General features: G+C 36.8%; 2 protein-coding genes across 5 annotated transcripts in view; one reads left to right on the top strand and one right to left on the bottom strand.

Moving 5' to 3' along the window:
• The window catches only part of CGGBP1 (CGG triplet repeat binding protein 1), an 80,105-nt gene that overhangs the window by 10,338 nt on the left and 49,954 nt on the right, over positions 1–19,813 (top strand). The window lies entirely within an intron of this gene.
• ZNF654 (zinc finger protein 654) overlaps positions 1–19,813 on the bottom strand; it is a 53,278-nt gene that overhangs the window by 13,911 nt on the left and 19,554 nt on the right. Inside the window, exons 3-5 of one of the 4 annotated variants that reach the window (XM_021714094.1) lie at positions 7,982–8,117; positions 4,710–4,912; positions 3,932–4,071 (exon numbers count right to left, since the gene is read on the bottom strand). In XM_021714094.1, the coding sequence (XP_021569769.1) occupies positions 3,932–4,071; positions 4,710–4,826 (257 nt within the window). In that variant the 5' untranslated portion in view covers positions 4,827–4,912; positions 7,982–8,117. The remainder of the gene's footprint in view (positions 1–3,931; positions 4,072–4,709; positions 4,913–7,981; positions 8,118–19,813) is intronic. The other 3 variants (XM_021714096.1, XM_021714095.1, XM_008061360.2) reach the window with 3 other exon arrangements.

Below are 19,813 nucleotides of genomic sequence, written 5' to 3'. Positions count from 1 at the left end.
TAAACAAAATGTGTACCCCAAGATCCTAATAAGTTTGCCAGGAGAGGGCTACCAGTATGATTTTACCTTTCAAGCGGGCAAAGCAGAAATCTCAGGATAGGGTTATGAAGCTCCATTTTGATTGAATTTTAACATGGGATCTCAAGTTTTACTTGTTCATTGAATTTTGAAGGAAAACAGACAAACACCCTGAGGACTGATAATCTTCTTTTAGAAGACCAAAAGGGCAAGTTTAATGAAGCTTTCACATCTTTTTTTTTATTTGGAGTGTCCTTTAGAAAACATGGCACCCATTCAGTATACAAACACATTTCCCAGGTAACTAGCTAATAAAGGGTGCTATTAGCTACTAATACCATCATCATGTTATTTAGTTTCTGAAAAAAGGCTACAAAACAGTCAATAGTCACTCTTACAATGTAGATTTTTTTTTTCACTTGACCCATTTATAGTAAGTAATGCTTAATATAGCAGAGGCTGTGAGTCTGGCTGCTTAGGTTTGAATCCTGGATTCACTATTTACTAGCTGAATGGCTTGAGCACAATATTATTTACCCTATAAGAATGTTGGATTAAATGACACAGTGCTTACATAAAGCACAGAATACAGGAAGCAATCAGCAAATGTTAGCAGCTGCTCTTATTATTAGTGACTGTGAAAGAGAAATGGGCTAAGCAGCTTTCCCCATGGCTTGAGATGGTGCAAAATGGGACTGTGGATCTGGGTCTGTCCACAGAGAGGGGAGGTGAATGGCAAGCTGGCTCACAGGCAAGGCCAGGATGAAACGAACAACACAGACCTCACTGACTGAGAAAAGTCCTGCTCTTCAAATTACAGTAAAAATCAACTTCAGAAGCAAGAACAAGGACCCTAGCATTCAGAAATATAGAGAAGAGAGAGAAGAATAAGCAAGCAGGCCATCAGAACCCCAGGCTACTCAGAAAGAAGAGCCAAAAAACAAAACAAAACAAAATAAAAAAGGCTCTAGACTCCTTTCCAATTAGGCATCTGGAGTCGCACACTGATCTATTTTTGGAGGGTGTCTGTGGCCAGGAGCCAGAAGATAGGCACTGCAATGTTTTTAAGATCCTTCCCTAAAGAGTAGAAATTGATTAGCCAAGAAGGGAAGACAATAAAAGCATATAATTCTGAATTTTTGTTTGCATATACTTGTTTCCAGTTATTTATGAGTATATTAAAACCTGAAAAGCCTAAAGATACTCTGTTTAGTTTGATATAGCTAAAGACAGAGAACATAAATTAAGAAAAGATCTCCTGCAACAGTCATGACTGTTTTTAACTTCTAAATAACTATTCAAAAAATGATATTTTGAACATTAGTCATGTCCCACATAATGACATTTCAGTCAACAGTGGACTGCATATATAACAGTTGTGCCATAAGATTATAATATAATTTCATGTACCTTTTCTATGTTTAGATATGTTTAGATATACAGATGCTTACCATTGTGTTAACAGTTGCCTACAGTATTCAGTATGGGAACATGCAAATAGACTAGTACCCTAGGAGAAATAGGCCATATCATATAGCTTAAAACCAGGATTACTGGTCTGTGGCCAGTTAGGAATGAGGCCACACAGCAGGAGGTGAGTGGCGGGCAAGTGAACAAAGCTTCATCTTTATTTACAACTGTTCCCCATCACTTGCATCACCACCTGAGCTCTGTCTCCTGTCAGATCAGTGGCAGCATTAGATCCTCACAGGTACACGAACCCTACTGTGAACTGCACATGCAAAGGATCTAGGTTGCATGCTCCTTATGAGAATCCAGTGCCTGATCTGAGGTGGAGCCGAGACGGTGATGCTACTGCTGGGGAGCAGCTGCAGGTACAGATTAATATTAGCAGTGAGGTTTGACTGCACAGAGACCATAATAAATCAATTGCTTGCAGACTAATATCAAAGCCCTGTCAGTGAATGGCAAGTGAGTTGGCATACTTCAATTGTATAGCTGCATCTGGTGGCAGGCTTTAAGACAGAATCTGACACTTAGGTCCCACCCATTATTTTATTTACCACTTCCATTTGTGCCTCTTTTTTTTTTTTTAATGGTGAGTTGTATAATTATTTCATTATATATTACAATGTAATAATAATAGAAATAAAATACACAATAAGTGTTATGTGCTTAAATCATCCCCAAACCATCCCTCCCACCCTGGTCCATGGAAAAATTGTCTTCCACAAAACCAGACTCTAATGCCAAAAAGATTGGGGACCACTGAGCTATACCATCTAGGTTTGTGCAAGTATATTCTATGATGTTCAACTAACAATGCAATCACCTAACAATATGTTTCTCAGAATGTATCCCCAGTGTTAGGCAACGCACAACTGAATTAGTATGTCTTAACACTGCCTTCTAATCCCTTTCTCTAATTGAAATTCCAATCTACACTGTATACTTTTGAATAAAAGTTAGCGTAATCTAACTAAAAGTATACTGTACCCCACAGAAGACAAGTTTACTTGTTTCTAGAGCTAGCTCTGCTCCTGATGAGCTATTTGACTGTGAATCTAAAGATTTTTGTTATAAAACAAGAATATTTAAGTATGATTAAGAGCTATAATGTCTTCAAGCTACTGTTTCAAGTATTTCAGAATTTAAAATTCAAAAACATTGATTAAAAAAATTTTTATATCATTTCAAATGTTTATGTTCAGCAAATGAAACAATTTTCCCTTAAAAACTAATGAAATGGCTAAGTGGTAGGTGTTTTGTGTGTGTAAGTGTATATATGTCTATTGGAGGAGAGAAAGCAAAAGTTTTTACCTTTTTTTTGTAATAGTGCTTTATTTATTTACTTATTATTTTATTGTAGAGTTGTGGGGTACAAGTGAGGATTTACTACCTAATTAAGCTGCACACAGGTGAAGTCTGAGCTTCTAGCTGGCCCTCTCTCCGACAGTGGACCCAGGTACCCAGTGTGTTGCCACGTGCCCCCCTCCTTTCCCATCCCTTCAGGGCTACGCTGATCCCACACTTGTGCTCATGAGACCAGTGATCAGGGCCCACTTCTGAGGACATGCAGTATTCAGTTCTTTGTTTCGGTGATAGTTCACTTAGTATGACGGTCTCCAGTTGCATCCGTGTTGCTGCAAATTTTATTCTATATGGATGCATAATATTCTATCATGTACAAATTCAAAACTACAGTGTGATACCACCTACTTAAAAAGTCAAAAAACAACAGGTGCTGGCATGGCTACAGAGAAAAAGGAATGGCTCTACACTGTTGGTGGGAATGTAAGCTAATTCAACGTTTGTGGAAAGCAGTGTGGTGACTTCTCAAAGTACTAAAAATTGAGTTTCCAATGATCCAGCAGTCCCGCTTCTGAGAATATACCCAAGGGAACATAAATTGCTCTACTGAGAAGACAACTGTACACATATATTCACTACAGCACACTATTCACAATGGCAAAAACATGGAACCAACTGAGATGCCCACCAAAAGTGGACTGGATAAAGAAAATGTGGTACAAAAGTTCTTATTAGTACTTGAAGAGTATTTTCATTTTAGGCACTTAAAAACATTCTTATGCCACACTTTAAATTTTAAAATTGCTAGGTAAGTTTGTTGCCTCATATATCCTACTGCTAACTTTTAAATGTTCTTAAAAACTCAAGACTCCCAATTTAAATTTCAAACACAACTGTTTTATCATATCTCTTAAACATTTACACTATCAGTTTAGTATCCCTTTTTAGTATCTCTGGTTCTTAGAACCTACTATTCTATTGTTACTTGATCTATAGACCTACTATTGTTCCCTCTACAGTAAGTTTTTTTAACACTATCACAGAATTTTGTTTTTTTAAATATTAAGTCCAAATTCTGCTAGCCAGTTTTCCTTCTGTTGCTCAACTTACCATTTCAATTTCTTTTTTTAGGAACACTTACCAGATACAGTACATATCCCCATTTTGGAGCTGTGAAACAAGAAAGGATTCACAGAGTTGCAAAGCCAACATAGTTTTGCCTTCTTTCTCAGTGTTACAGATGATAGCAATTCCACTCTTACAATCGGTTTTCAATAAATGCTGTGAGAGGAAAGAAAAATAGTTCATATTAAAAATATCTGAAAAGCTAGTTTTAATAAATGTTTAAACATTCAGAGGAAATTACTTAAATTTCTAGTTTGTTTCTACAAAGACAATAATGATTGTAGAAATATTTTCATGGTTTCATAGTTTCACTGTATAGTACCTACACTTTTCAATGATTATTTTAATCTCATTAATGCCTGCCACTTGTGAGTAAATAGGGTCCATATTAGGAAAAGATTAATTTCATCTCAAAAAACAAACATGAGCATTTAACTTCTTAGTACTTTATTTAAAAGGCAAAATCATAATGCTTCTGGTTTGGTTTTGTTTTTATTCCTGGCAAACTGTGAGCTTCTTGGTTTTCATTTGACCTCTTCTCTGTCACACCAAAAGCTCAATATGAATGAGGCTTATTAATGAGAATATTTTATTAATTTTATCATGTGTTAATATTAGATTCTGACTAATTCAACATGACCTCAAAGAAAGGTGCCAAAAGAGAACACACCTAGATAATGTAATCCTTAAATCTTTGGCATTCCTATAAAAGGAATTTAACAATAACTATGAGCTACTGGGTTCTTTTGGGTAGGGCTAAAATGATAATAGGCAAAAACAGTCTAAAGCAATACCTCCCGGAATAGCTGGTCTTCTACAGGAGACATAAACAGACATGTGAAGAGTGCTTGATGGAAGTATAAGTCTTTACTGATTTCTGGGTGATTTATACAAGACTTAATAAGAGCCATTGCTTCAGGTATACGTTCACAAGCAATTAGGTATCTGGCACGTAGTTCAAAGAACAGTGGATTTTCAGAACTTAAGTATTTGTTCACTATATTAAAAAGAAAACAAACTCTGTTACTATCAAGAGAAGATTCTTCTCAAACGTTGTTTGAAACTTTATCACTAAAATATGGTATCTAATTAGATTAGCTAGTTATTTAATTAAATGACATTTTTCTTAGTAGGAGGTTATTTGTAAAAATATTCAGTTATATGGTTGGAAAACTGCAAATAAGTGTAATACCAAAACAGTGCCCAAGAAATATTTGATTTCTTCTTAGTCTACAAAGTAAATAACAAAAATAAAAACAAAATTTTTTAAATGAAATTTTCTTTTCAGTTCATTAATATGTTAAAATATCTTATAAGTAACATGGACCTCTGCTGTCTTTTCTTAGTGTATGTTTACATACATTATCTTCTTACTGCACAATATCTTCATTAATATTAAAAGGCTGAATCCCAATTTGTCATATTAGTTCACATTAATTATAGAGAAATTAATCTAAATTAATGAAAAAGCTGAAGAAAAATGTTTTATTACTTTTAAAAATAAAATGAATCCAAAAGTGTATCACTAAGGATAATTGCTAATTAATACTTTTACACAATTTTAAAATATATAAATGTATTTGGCTACATAAATTTATTTAGACCTAACAACAACCTTATGACAGGTTATGATACTGTCTTTACAGATCACAAAACTGAGTCTCAGAGAGGTCAAATGACTTGCCCAAGAACAAAATTAAGTGTCAGAGCAGTAACTGGAAGTGGGATATTATATGATTTTGAATCCCAAAGTGTTTTAATTACTTCTGTTTCATCAGTAGCTTCTGCAGTGCTTATGAATATTTTATTTTGGCTTAATCATCTGCCTTGCAATTCCTTTACAATATGAGGTGAGCAAACACTGATTTGCACAGCGAATGCAAACATAAACGTCAGCCTGGTCTTTGCACTAATGATCAACTAGTAACAAGTCATCCTGTTAATGAGGCTGCAGAGCAGCCTTTTGCCCAGTGAGGTATGCTAGTACAGGTGTGAAAGGAGTATTTATTACTTTAGTGTACTTTCCAGCCCAGAAGGCCATCAGCCCTGAGACCAACCAGCCACAGGTTTATTCTAACTCCTACTGAGAGAAGCGTAAAGTCTCCCATAAAAGTTCAACGGTTCCTCTCCCCTGTCCTCACTCCTTCCGAAGGTCTGCATCTGTCCAACTCCTTTTCCCCTTTGGCCGAATTTCCCAGTATCCTCAGTTTCCGCTGTCATTCCAGCTTTCTTATATTACTCTTCATACTTTTTCTCAATCATCAAACTCTTCCTCCTCAGCCCCAGCTGTCTTCCTATTCAGATTTTTAATCCCTTGCCAAGATCCACACATCAAGCATCAATATCCTATTTATACCCGGGTTCTCCGTAGCACTACCATAAACACCTTAGCCCTATCTTCCTAGCTTTGTCCCACCTCCCCATCCCATCTCACTACTGTGCATTGCTTCTCCTAGTCTTTTTTTTTTTTTAAGTCAGAGTCTTACTTTTGCCCAGGTTGGAGTGCAGGCCACTGCAGCCTCCATCTGCTGGGCTCATGCAATCCTTCCACTGGAACTAAAGGCATGTACCACCATGCCAAGCTAATTTTTTGATTAATGATAGGATGCGATCTCACCAAGTTGCTCAGGCTGGTCTCAAACCTACAGGCTCAAGCTCTCGCCTTGGCCTCTCAAAGTGCTGGGATTACAGGTGTGAGCCATCACACCCAGCATTTCTCCCATGTCTTTATCATAGTCCTCCACACTTGTATTTAGGATTGGCTTCCTCTTAAGCCTGAGGATCACAACTCCTCCACTCAGCTGCACTCACAACTTACCCCTGCCCCTTAACCTAGGACAAATAGAAATATCCTAACCTGCTGTTCCAATCTGTGGTATAAAGTATCTTTCTCACCAAACCAAGGTCTAACTGGCTCCAGGGTTGGGAAGTCTTGTCTGTTCCCTTTGGCTGTCTTGTAACTAAACTCCATAGACTCTCTCTACACTTTGAAATGTTTTCTACACCTTTGTGCTTATTCATCATTGCTGAGCTTACATTCCAAGTTTGGTGATCCAAAATGTTTTGAGGCTCGGGAATAATATGGGGCAGTGATCCCCAACCTTTTTTGCATCAGGGACTGGAAGACGATTTTTCCACAGATGAGAGTTGGGGGGAGATCATCAAGCAACAGATTCTCATAAGAAACACAACCTAAATCCCTAGACCCTCTGTATGTTCAGTTCACAATAGGGTTCATACTCCTATGAGAATCTAATGGTGCCACTGATCTGACAGAAGAAAGTTCTGCTCATCCTCCATCGCTCATCTTCCTGCTGTGTGGCCCAGTTCCTAACAGGCCATAGACCAGTACTAGCCCATGGCCTAGGGTTTGGGGACCCTTGATATAGGGAACATTTAAAAAATGAATTAACTAGACACTGTTGAGAGAGCCTCCTGCCTAAAAAGGAAATTTTGGCCCATAAGAGACCACTTGTTGGATCTAAGTTTGACAAGAGGTGATATCAAGAAGTATGCAGGTGTGAGGGTATGAGACAAAGCTTCTAATACTGGATGAAGTTTGGGGAATACTGCGTTAGAATATTTGGAACTGAAATGTATTCATTCAGCCAACAAATATTTATATTAAGCATCTACTCTGTATTGGGGATAGCTGTAGGATATGCTGCAGAAGTGAGAAAAATTTAGAGTTCCAGCCCTCATGGAGTTTCCTGTGAAAGGGAGATTCCATGTGCTTTCCTGAAAAGCAGAGCTTTTGTTTTTCTTTTGTAAAAAGGGTGTTCCTATTTTTAAAAACCAGATTTTAAAAATATAACTAACTGAAGTAACAAAAACAAATATAACATCGAATAAATGTGTTAACATTCTTGAATAAATGTACCTAGTCTGGTATCAAAAATCACTTTGGGCCAGGTTAGGATAACACGCTTTTCATGTGAAAATATATCACTCTATTATTCAGTATTATAAAATAAAGGAAAAAATCACTATTACTGCTCTAGTTAGGAAATGAAATTGTGTTTGCTTCTCACAAATGCTGGTTTTGATTTTGAATCTCCTGAAGTACCTATCTCCTGAGATGCTGGCTGGGCTTTAAGAACAGCTTGCAACACTGGATCTTCCCATGGGCCACCATCTCTAATGATTCGAGTCACCAGTTCCAGATTCACATTTCCATATCTGCGGAGGTGATTCTGGCATTCCTAGGAGAGAAAAATCATTTTGGCTTTGTGAATTTAAAGGGGTTAAAAACTAAACTTGATCACCATTGTCAGTAAAATGACTGATGGTCAAAGAGGCAGCAATCAAATTATAAAAGAGAAAGGGTTACTATTGTAACCTAAGTAGGGTGTCAAAACACCATTAACACAAATAGGCTTTAATGCCAAAGGTTACACAGTATGTACATAATTGGGCTTAGAAAACCCCATTTAAAACAGGTAAGAAGTGTAACCTAAGGGAAAAACTTAAGCAATGCATCATTTCGAGGAAAAGAACCAGGTTGCAAAAAACTGAAAAATGTTCAGTTAGATTTACATGAAGGTTTATAAACTTCCTGTTAACAATGGCAGGCAAAAGCCTGGCAATAAAAAGGGGACGGAAGGAGGCAGTGCCTGCAAAGTATGCAGTCTCTGGTTGGGTAGACAGAGGCCTCCTGCCCTGATCCCAAATATATATCTAAGTTGTACTAGAAGGCTGAAAAATGCAAATTCTACTCTTCTTTGTTGGATAATCAGATTTGTAGTTTAGGGATAAAGAAATGACAGGTTAAAGAAATATATCTTAACATAAACACTTTGCTTTACGTTTGAGATAAAGATGTACTGGTAAGTTGAGCTATAATTATTAATTTGTCTATGCATTTTGTTTATATTTTTAAAAGATATGTGGAATGCTTTTTTAGAGGATCTATCTTAGACTTATCATTATAATACGAAATTTGCAACACGTTTGTAAACAATGTATAATATTTAGAACTTGGTTTATGAACTTATCTCATTTATTAGATTTAGATTTACAATATTTGTTTAGTCATCTTATTATGCTTTTTGATTCATTGTATACTTTGTCAGGTGCTTCAAAAAATGTTTCAGGGAATTTGATTTAAAATTTAAACAATTAAAAAAAATTAACTGAAAATTTAGTGAAAGTATGATTTTTAAAAATGTATAAATTGAGCTTAAAGGCTTAAGAAAAAAAAAACTAGATATTTAAATTGGCAATGTTTTAAAAAGTGAATATTTAATTGCATATAAATTAAAACAAAAACAACTGCCAGCATTTCATTCTGTGCTCACAAAATCTCTGATATTAAAAATTTAGTAGCAGTATAAAGTGAAGCTTTGGGTTTAAAAAAAAAATCTTAACAAATTTACTTATTAATAATGAATCCAGGCTACATATCTGAAGAGGCTATAAACACTTTGCTTTTATTAAATTGCCATAATCTTCCATTATCTGAACATTCTATCTTAGTCTAAAAAATGATTTATACTATATTATGCTCTGTATTACACAAAAGAGGTTTTATTTTATAAAAGAACAAGGTAGTAGAAGAAATCAAGTTTTAAGATAAAGAATCATTCAGTCAAGATAAGTCAAAGGATCATTAAATCCAAACATCATGAAAGTTATTTAAGGGTGATTACAAATGAAAACAAGAAAGCAAAGAAAAATCCTACAAACAATGGGCAAGTTACTTAACCTCTCCGTGTCCCACTAGTCAATTCCTCTGCAAAATGGATACAAAGACACCTACTTCATAGGATTGTTGTGAGGATTAAATAATAATTACAGTATTGAGAAGTGCTTGGAGCAGTGCCTGGCACATAGTAAGCACTCAAAAAATGTTGGCTACTATTTCTTCTAGTATTTCCTTAACAGTTTAAATAAATATCTGAGAGATTTTTAATCTCTCAGATATTAAAAACTTAGCAACTATAAAGCAAAGCTTCAGATTTAAAAAAATATTATCTTCACAGATTTACTCATTAGATGAATCCAGGCTATATATTTGAAGAGGCTATAAACACTTTGCTTTTATTAAATTGTCATATTCTTCCATTATCTAAACATTCCATCTTAGTCTAAAAAGTGATTTATACTATATGATGCTTTGTATTACACAAAAGAGGTTTTGTTTTATAAAAGAACAAAGGACAGCCCTTATACTCTGTGTATATAACAACTTCTACCCACAGGCAACTTTGGGACACTTATTTTATTGCACCTCCCACATTTAGTGTGTAGTCTCATAAATGTTTATATTATCAATTATATCCTTGTACTTTTATCACGCTATTAAAAATTAGTAAATTAGCTTACATTTATTTTTTGAGATATAAATCAATTATAAACAAAAATTTATAGTGGGTCAAAAATATCATATTTTGGACATCATTTTATGGGAAATCATTCTGGATAGAAAATAACGATGGAATAAAGATTTCATTTTGGTCTATTTAAAAAGATACGGAATGAATGAACAAATCAGCTTGAAAGTATTTTTTGGCTCTTCCTTCCTTAAGTATAGTGGCTTTTGGGGGTGATATTCAATTTAACACCTCCAAAGTGAATAAAGAAGCATTTAAGTCACGGTAGAAATCACAGTTGATTCTCTCCTAGAATATATACACACATTGTATTTTTTTTAGAACGTTTACTTAAGTAATTGGGCCTGTGCTTTGGGAGACTGAGGTGAGTAAACTGCCTGAGCCCGCGGGTTTGAGACCCGCCTGGGCAACTTGGCGAGACCTCGTCTCCACAATAAATCAAAAAATCAGCTGGGTGTGGTAGTGCATGCCTGTAATTCCGGCTACTCGGAAGGCTGAGGCGGAAGGATCGCCGGAGCCCAGCAGGTCGAGGCTGCGGTGGCCGGGAGCGGCCACTGCACTCCAGTCTGGGTGACAGAGTGAGACTCCAACTCAAAAAATAAAAATAAAAAATAATTGGGCCTGTATATTAACTTAATTCTTAATTAAGTCATCTGTCTACTATTACTGTTACCCATTTACACTGTGCTAAATATAATCCCTTCCAATACTTACAATCAACCATATGCGTTTCCCAAAGGAAGAAATAAAATACAACTCTTTTCCCCACTTTTCTTTCAGAATCCACTATGAAGTGAGCTTGACATTTTACTGGTTGAGATTTTAGAGAAAGCACAACATGTGTCTGTGAATCTGTGTATCAGTGTTCTCGGCACCTACATAGTTATTCTGAACCTACCAGCAGCTTATCACTGGCTGCAAATCTTAATGCCTCAACCTCATATTCAAGAACTTCCGGAGTTAGCTACCTATTCATTCACTATTGCACAGTGTGAGTCCTTCTCTCCAGCCCGGTCTCTTCCACAGCTCCAGATTCGCCTTGTCTTTTCGTGCCTATGCCTTTTCTCATGTCACTCTTTCTCCTACAACTCCCATAAACTTATCTAAATCCTGTCTTTCCACAGTTCCTGAGAAGCCTCCACTAGCTAGCTACTTAATTCATAATAAACTTAATTCCTTCTTGTACAGTAATAAAAATTACTACTAGCTTACTCTTCTGAATCATATATGAAGAGGGCTTTGCATTATTATCTTAAGTGTTAACATTTTACTTCTTAGGCAGTTAAAATTTTTTCAGACGGGCACAGTGGCTCATGCCCATAATCCCAGCACTTTGGGAAGCCGAGGTGAGAGGAATGCCTGAGCCCAGTGGTTTGAGACCACCCTGGGCAACTTGGTGAGACACTGTCTCTACGATAAATCAAAAAATTCGCTGGGCATGGTGGCATGCGCCTGTAGTTCCAGCTACTTGGAAGGGTGAGACGGAAGGATCACCTGAACCTAGCAGGTCGAGGCTGTGGTGGCCATGAATGTGCCACTGTACTCCAGCCTGGGCAACAGAGTAAGACTCTGACTCAAAAAAAAAAAAAAAAAAAAAAAAGCTTTCTCAAACAGCCAGGAAAGAAAAGATGTGCCAGAGAAGATACAGCCTCAATAACAAATAACTTTTTAATCAAAATAGGGTTTTGTGGAAATCTGTGTAAATGCACTCTGGAACATCCTTTTTTAAATGAAATACAGATTTCAAAGTAAAGTTACAGAACACCACCTGTCAAATTCATTAATAAGCAAGTAACTGCAACAAATAGACAAAAATGTAAAAGGTCTCCAAAGTGGTTAATTTTAGAAAAATATAGCCTTTAAAATGCAGTAAAACATTTCTAATACTTTGAAATGAGATGAAAATAATCATATCTTTTATGATTACACTTTTTTTTATTGCCAAAGCACTTTAAAAAGTTGTAAAATTTCAGGATGTTACATATTTTTCTTTTACAAGAAGGCAATCATTCCTAACTTGCTGTTCTTTTTAAAGATACATTCCTGAGCAATATTTACTTGATATTTTCCAAAAAAATAAGCATTCCAAGTTTGGCCACATAAAAAAGGCTGTTACAACATGAAAAAAGTTACTGTTTTTCAATAAAAAGTTGTTATGGAGAAAATGATTTAAATGAATGTTTGAAAGTACTTGTATCATTACATGACTGTTGTTGCCAAAAATCAATATGTCAGCCGGGCTCGGTGGCTCAGCCTGTCATCCCACGCCTTTGGGAGGCTGAGGTGAGTGAATTGCCTGAGCCCGCGGGTTCGAGACCCGCCTGGGCAGCGAGACCTCATCTCTACAATAAATAAAAAAAATCAGCCGGGCATGGTGGCGCATGCCTGTAATTCTGGCTACTCGGAAGGCTGAGGCGGAAGGATCGCCAGAGCCCAGCAGGCTGAGGCTGCGGTGGCCGGGAGCGGCCACTGCACTCCAGTCTGGGCGACAGAGTGAGACTCCAACTCAAAAAAAAAAAAAAAAAAAAATCAATATGTCACCTGTAATGCTTGTATTTATACCAAAAAAGTTAAGAATTTTCCATTGAAAAATCTTTCAACTGGAGCATTTTAATGAGTTTTTAATTTCATTTGTTAAAAATGGTTAGTATTCAAGAACACACTGACTGACTTCGGGAACAATAGAAATTCAGTAGTTAAATTTCAACAAAACCCTTTGCATATTTGGTAGAAGACATCTTATCAGAGCGTGATTTAGAAAACAAATGTTTCCCACTTGGATCTACCAAGAGTATCCTTTCACCTATGACAGTAGTTAAAACCAACCATCAAAGCAAACTGAACCTAAAATCAGACTGAATTACTGTATCACAAAGTGCTTAAAATTTTTTTAAAATAATATATATTTAGTCACACTGCTGCCACTTAGTTTTTGCAGTGCTGACTTGAAAACATTATTTTACTTTTATCCTTCTAAAATGTACTTTTATGCTTTGTTATATAAATAATACATGTGTACAAATAAACATACACACAATGGGGATATGTGTTCAAATGTTATTTTTAAGAGTTATGTAATATGACATCAGAAGTCTGTATACTCCTGGCCTCAGGAATCGTTTGCTTTTGTATTGGTGTTTGGGGCTGAATGCAAACCTTGTCTTCACCTTATGTGGACCCTAACCATGTCTGTTTCCTTTAGCATCTCCTGATCTGCTTCCTCCTGGGCAATTTCTACAGTTCCCATTCTAGTGCAGGCCTTTATGTCTTCTATCACTCAGATCACCAAACTAAAGTTTCTTCATCCCCCTCTTCCCAATACGGCAGACTTCAGAAGGTTTTCAGATGACAAACCATGGAGCTCTGAAGACAACGACATAAATGAAACGTTCCTTTAAACCTGTTCTTCTGCCACATACATCATTGCAAACCCATAATTACATCGTCACTCATAATAGATTAGGGGGTAATACAGCAGAAAGAATGCTGGGCTGAGAGTGAGATTTAGATGAGAGCAATCAACATTTGACTTCTATAAACTTCAACTCTGTTGGAGCTTAATTTTCAGATTAAACAATTTCTAAGATGAGTCCCAGTCTCAAAATCATAAAAATGTGTGCATAAGTTACACTATTTGATGTTTAAAAATAATTAGAATCATGTAGTTCAGTGAGCTATTTAAGAAAATCCTTTGGGAACTTCTGAAAAAACTGAATATTTAAATATGAATAATTATTAAATATGAACAATTATTCCCTGTTTAATAATCCTCATAAAATGTTACAAACATAAATGTAACTTACATTAGAGTTTTATCTGAAGGGGAAGCCAATAACAACTACAGTAAAACCATCAACTGAAAGCATAATCAAATTCAAAATCAGTTGGTGAATGTCATGCTAATGGAAGTACAACCTTATTGTTATCATTTTAAAATAAGTAATATGGTCACCAGAAAAATGCTACTGTCACTGTTCTAACCTGTAATAATACAGGCCTTGAAGCAGAATTAAGGTATATACAAGATTTATTTGAGTACAAATAAAAAACTTGATTTAGCATAAAGAACATTGGGATTCGTCAACAGAACAGATCACCGTACTACCTCAGCTACAAACTGGGCTGGTTTCTTAGTCTCCAATCAGTACTGTTTGATGGATGAATGACTCTCTCTGGTCCTGGTCCTTCGTTTCATCATTTATTAAAAAATGAGTTTGGACTCAATGCCCTCTGCAGTTCATTACAGCTTAAATTTTCTATGATATATTTTATCTGGGTAAATATAAATTGTTTCAAGCACTAATCTACTGAGAATTCTAGTTACTATTTATTAGGACTCTACAGAAGCGGCTTTCAGTGAACAACGAATGCCTCAGGGATGCATTCTCAAGAGCTACTTTCAAAGTGTTGATTGTATCACTGATTTAAAAGGCACTTACACGCCTGCTGTTGACAACACTAGACTGCAAGATGCTCAGAATATAAAATCTTTGTTTACGGTTAGATGCTATGTGTGAATAACTATCAATGCACAATGCTTGGTTCCCTCTTGAAATGACTCATGCTGTATGTCACACTCACGTCAGAGCATACTGGCTATTCCTGAGATAGCTACAATTTATTGACACTGACAGTCCTATCTTTTGAAGGCTTGCTCTTGACCCTTTGAGCTTAAGTGTCTCGAGTTTCTTCATTGTAAATTTTGTATGTAAAATAATTCTGGCTCTTCAAAGTAATTATGCAAGTTCAACAGCTGCATTAAAGTAAGATGTTTCTTTCTCAAACAGAAGATTATTTTCAAAATACAGAAAGTGAAAATATCTGAGGTAGTGATATATAAGAATTATTAAACAGGATTAACTATTTCTAGTAGATAAAATGCAATGAAAAAAATCAGAGATTTACTCATTTCAACACAAAATTTATCTAAGAAATACATTATTTACAAAATGATTGTAAGAATCTGAAACTTTATTTTTAACATCAGTCCTTTTTACTCCCAATGCTAAAAGTATAGTACATTTGTCAAATATTTTTCTTTCATAGTCACATCTTTCTACACTTTTCTCACAGTTAAACATATTTCAATTCAATTTTAAAGAACGGAATGGCTAGGTATCAGAAATGTCTGTGGACTTCTTTATCTTTCCCTTTGCTTTGGCAAAAATATCAGTATTAAGGGATGAAGACTAGTAAGTGTTGGGAACACAGGGTTGAAAGTCAGTTTCCAACCACTGGATCTGACAGTGCAGTGAGAGAGACATCCAACCACAGATTATTAGTGCTCTGGTAATAGTGAAAAAACTTAGAGGGGGAAAAGTCACACACAGTCAAAATGGAGTTGAGCAGACCCAGGAGAGAACTATCTGAGCAGGAAATATGGTAACACAATTTTGAAACTGCTTCTCGCAAAATGCCCTGCTGATATAGTTGTATTTTTCAAAAGCCATTGATGAATTTATTTATTTACTTACTTATGTATTTTGAGTTGGAGTCTCATTCTGTCACCCGGTCTGAAGTGCAGTGGCAAGCTTACTGCCACTGCAGCCTCAACCTGCTGAGCTCAGACCATCCTTCCACCTCAGCCTCCAAGTAGCTGGAACTACAGGTGTGCACCACCATGCACGGCTAATTTTTTTGAGTTATTGTAGAGATGAGGTCTCACCATGTTGCCCAGGCGGGTCTCAAACCCATGGGCTCAGGCAGTCCTCTCGTCTCGGCCTCCCAAAGTGCTGGGATTACAGGCATGAACCACCGCACCCAGCCTCAACAGCCTTTTACCAGCAGTATGAAGGCTGCTTTGAATACCAAAATTAGGACTTTGCCAGATTAAATCTTAGGAAAACTTATTCCAAGTACTCTAGGGAAGAGCCACGGTCTAGGTTTTGAGAAGGTTTTAGCGAAAAATCAACAATTATAAACATTTTCATATTAGCTAAAAATAATAAAACCTGGGAGATCTGCTGGTTTATGACGACTATATTCTTTTATTTCATAGAGATCAACACTTGCCCCAGTGAAGCAGGGTGTGCTTAGCACTTTCATTTTAACTTCTTTCTTGTGGCTTGCTGTTTTGCCTCTGATCATTTTTTTCTCTTAGCCTGCGATGCTATTGTGGTAAGACAGTCTTGGGTCTCCTGCGTGAGAGGTGATACCCCTTACCTTCTCTCCTAACTCGTTTCCCTGACTCACCCAAAGGACAAGCAAATATGGGGGGGGGCATGAGCGGAATTTATTTATTAAAAATTTGTGTATACTTATATGTTTATACTTCGGTCACCTCCAAAGTGTTATCAGTTTAATGCAATATGCCTATCAAGACACTTTTTCCACTACCCAAAACCATTTTTGGACTTATTAATTTTGACACTTTTTAAGTGCTTCTGCCATTGTTGTTTCACCTCCTCAACATCAGCAAAACATTTCCCTTTAAGAACTTTTTTCATCTAGGGAAACAAAAAGAAGTTGTTCAATGGGAGACTGGATGAATGTAGAGGATGGGGCGCAGAGTTCATGCCGTTTGTGGTCAAAAACTGCCGAACACTCAGAGTGGTGCGGGCAGGTACGCTTGTAAATCACCCATCACGAAATAAGCAAATGCCCCGAAAGAATCTCCAAAAAACTCACTTAAGTCAAATGCAGCCTCTCACAACAATGCTAGCTTGAACATGGATGCCAGCGGGTTCTGGGAACACGACCTAGCAGGGGCCCGCCCTTCTGGGTTTTTTATAGGTCCCCTCCTCATAAAAAGAAAAATTATATATATATTTTATTGAATAGAGAATTAAAGAAATACATATATGTATAGTGCATATGAGCATATATATAAATGCAGAGTCCCAGGGAAAGAAGTCTTAACTAAGGCCTAATTCTAGTCTCAACAACAACAAAAAAGTGACTTACACATTGATGCTTAGGGGTAAAGACAGAGTTTTCTCTAAGGTCAGAACAGACTTATTAAAACATTTATAGAGCTCTAGTAGTAAGACTTTTAGATTACTGGTTTGGTTAGCATTTTGGTCATTGCACCACAGTTGTTGTTTTTTGTTTTTGTTTTTAATGCTAAGGAAACTTTAAAACATCTATTTTTATTTTGACTTATAACAGTAACAAAATGTTTGGATTTTAAAACTAGTAAAAAAAGATACAGACCTATGAATTTAACCATCTATTGAGCATATTCGTATTTGGATATTACAGTGACATTTAAAACTCAGTGTGTCTAGAATGGAGCTTATTATCTTTCTGTATCCTGCTGTTCCCCCTCTAATCCTTGTCCACTGAGCAACCAGCAACTACTCTTATGTAGTTATTTCAGCATAAAGCCCAAGAATATACTTGACACTTCTCTTTCTTATCCCCACCCGATCAATACCAATATCTGAGATTTTAGTTCCAGATAATTGAATTTTTGTGTTTTTGCTTTTACAATTTGTATTTTCCTTTTTCAAAATAATTTGGCCAGGCTCGGTGGCTCGACCTGTAATCTCAGCACTTTGGGAGGCCGAGGCGAGTGGACTGCCTGAGCCCACGGGTTCGAGACCTGCCTGGGCAGCGAGACCTCATCTCTACAATAAATCAAAAAATCAGCCGGGCGTGGTAGCACATGCCTGTAATTCCGGCTACTGGGAAGGCTGAGGCGGCAGGATCGCCGGAACCCAGCGGGTCGAGGCTGCGGTGGCCGGGAGCAGCCACTGCACTCCAGTCTGGGCGACAGAGTGAGACTCCAACTCAAAACAAAAAACAAAAAAAAAACAAAATAATTTGACATTAACAGAATCTTCATAATAACCATAATAACAATAGCTAACTAATTTTTACTTGTTTTCTCAGGGCAGTCCTATTTCTTTTATTCTGCAGTGACCCTATTTGTAAATTCCTTGTTTTAATCAGTTGGCTTACTCCTTTATTTTCCTGATAAGAGAAATGTCATCACTTTGTTTTCCAAATATTTGGACTATTCTGTTGCCCTTCCTCATAAACTATAGGGCTTGGCAGCTGTTTATTACATCATATATATATATACTTTTTTACCCTTGAAGAATTCCATGGACATTCATTTATTCTAACATTTATTACTATGGAGGCGTTCATTTTGCTGGCCTGATTTTACTTCATCCTTCGTGGGAACCCTGTTTGTTTTACGTGAGTCCTGTATTCGTAGGAGCTTCATTTTATCTCCTACATTCACAAATATGACAAGACATGCATGCAAATAGCTATGCGTTGAAAACTAAGTGGCTTCTTAGTGACTGTTTCCTTCCCTGATTTGGTTTTGCTGCGGTGATCTGCTGCTCCTTGCCTTCACTGCATCTGTCTCCATATAAAGTTTACCTCCCTATGTCCCTTAGGGCTGTCCCTTCTTTACAATTTCACTTAGTTTTATGGAAGAGACCTTTGAACTCGACCTCAGAAAGAAGATAACAGACCCTTCAGAAAAATGTTAGCTGTTTTATCCATATAACTGATAACTGGTATTTATCTTCTTTAGTCATCTTTACCTAGAATATCTAGAACAGTGAGCTGTTTTACTAGTAGGTAAATTGGTCTCTATCAAACCCTTCCATCCCAAACAAAGAGAGAAGAGGAGAGCTTTATAGGTTCTATAGTTTAATTTGTTAGATTACAGTGACCTGTGAGGGAGTAAAGAGGAACCTTCAGTGAAGACTTCTGGGTATACGGCAGGCTGCATTTAGTTTGGGTCATACCCTCATTCTCTCAGTGGAAAGAATGCTCTCATGCAAAGTCATACATCCCATTTTTGATGTAGTACAAAGTCACTTATTATTCCTGTTCTTATTGCTCTGCTATATGCCTGATGCACTTCTGAGAAGCAACAAGAATGAGACTGACTACACAACGAACACCAGCATCCGCTATTTCCTTCAGCCTCTGTTGTTACAGGAGGGAGCTGGTGGGATGGGAATGTTATCGATAGCACTGAAAGGTCTCTCTCTCTCTTTCTCTCTCGCTATCTTTTTCTTTCTCTTAATTTCCCCATTTTATCACATTTCAGTCCATCAAGTATTGTCTGGCTCATCCCTCAATCTGTTTTCATCACTGAGTACTTGGTATAGACCCTCATCCAAGCTTCTAGCACTGATAATAAAATTTTCCCTCATTTTACATTATTTTTGTCACTTCACTTGGAATCCAGAAAACCTCTAGATATAACGATAATGATGATGAGGGAGATGCATCATATGAAAAATGTCATTGTCTTATGTTGAGGAAAAGATAAATTATTGGAAGTCAAAGAATACTTTTAGAAGCAAGTGAATGGAACATTTGACTCTAAGAAAAGGTTTCCTCTTGAAAATGCAGAGAAAGAATTACAGTTAGTAGATAAGAAGAGTTAAAAATGTCTACTTGAAGCCGGGTTCGGTGGCTCAGCCTGTAATCCCGCACCTTTGGGAGGCTGAGGTGAGTGGATTGCCTGAACCCGCGGGTTTGAGACCCGCCTGGGCAGCGAGACCTCATCTCTACAATAAATCAAAAAATCAGCCGGGCGTGGTAGCACATGCCTGTAATTCTGGCTACTCGGAAGGCTGAGGCGGAAGGATTGC

Source organism: Carlito syrichta, unplaced genomic scaffold, assembly GCF_000164805.1.
Source record: "Carlito syrichta isolate Samal-C Ts95f unplaced genomic scaffold, Tarsius_syrichta-2.0.1 Scaffold305216, whole genome shotgun sequence".
Lineage (NCBI taxonomy): Eukaryota > Metazoa > Chordata > Mammalia > Primates > Tarsiidae > Carlito > Carlito syrichta.
The sequence above is the reverse complement of the archived record's forward strand: the minus strand, read 5'-3'. Positions and strand labels throughout refer to the sequence as shown.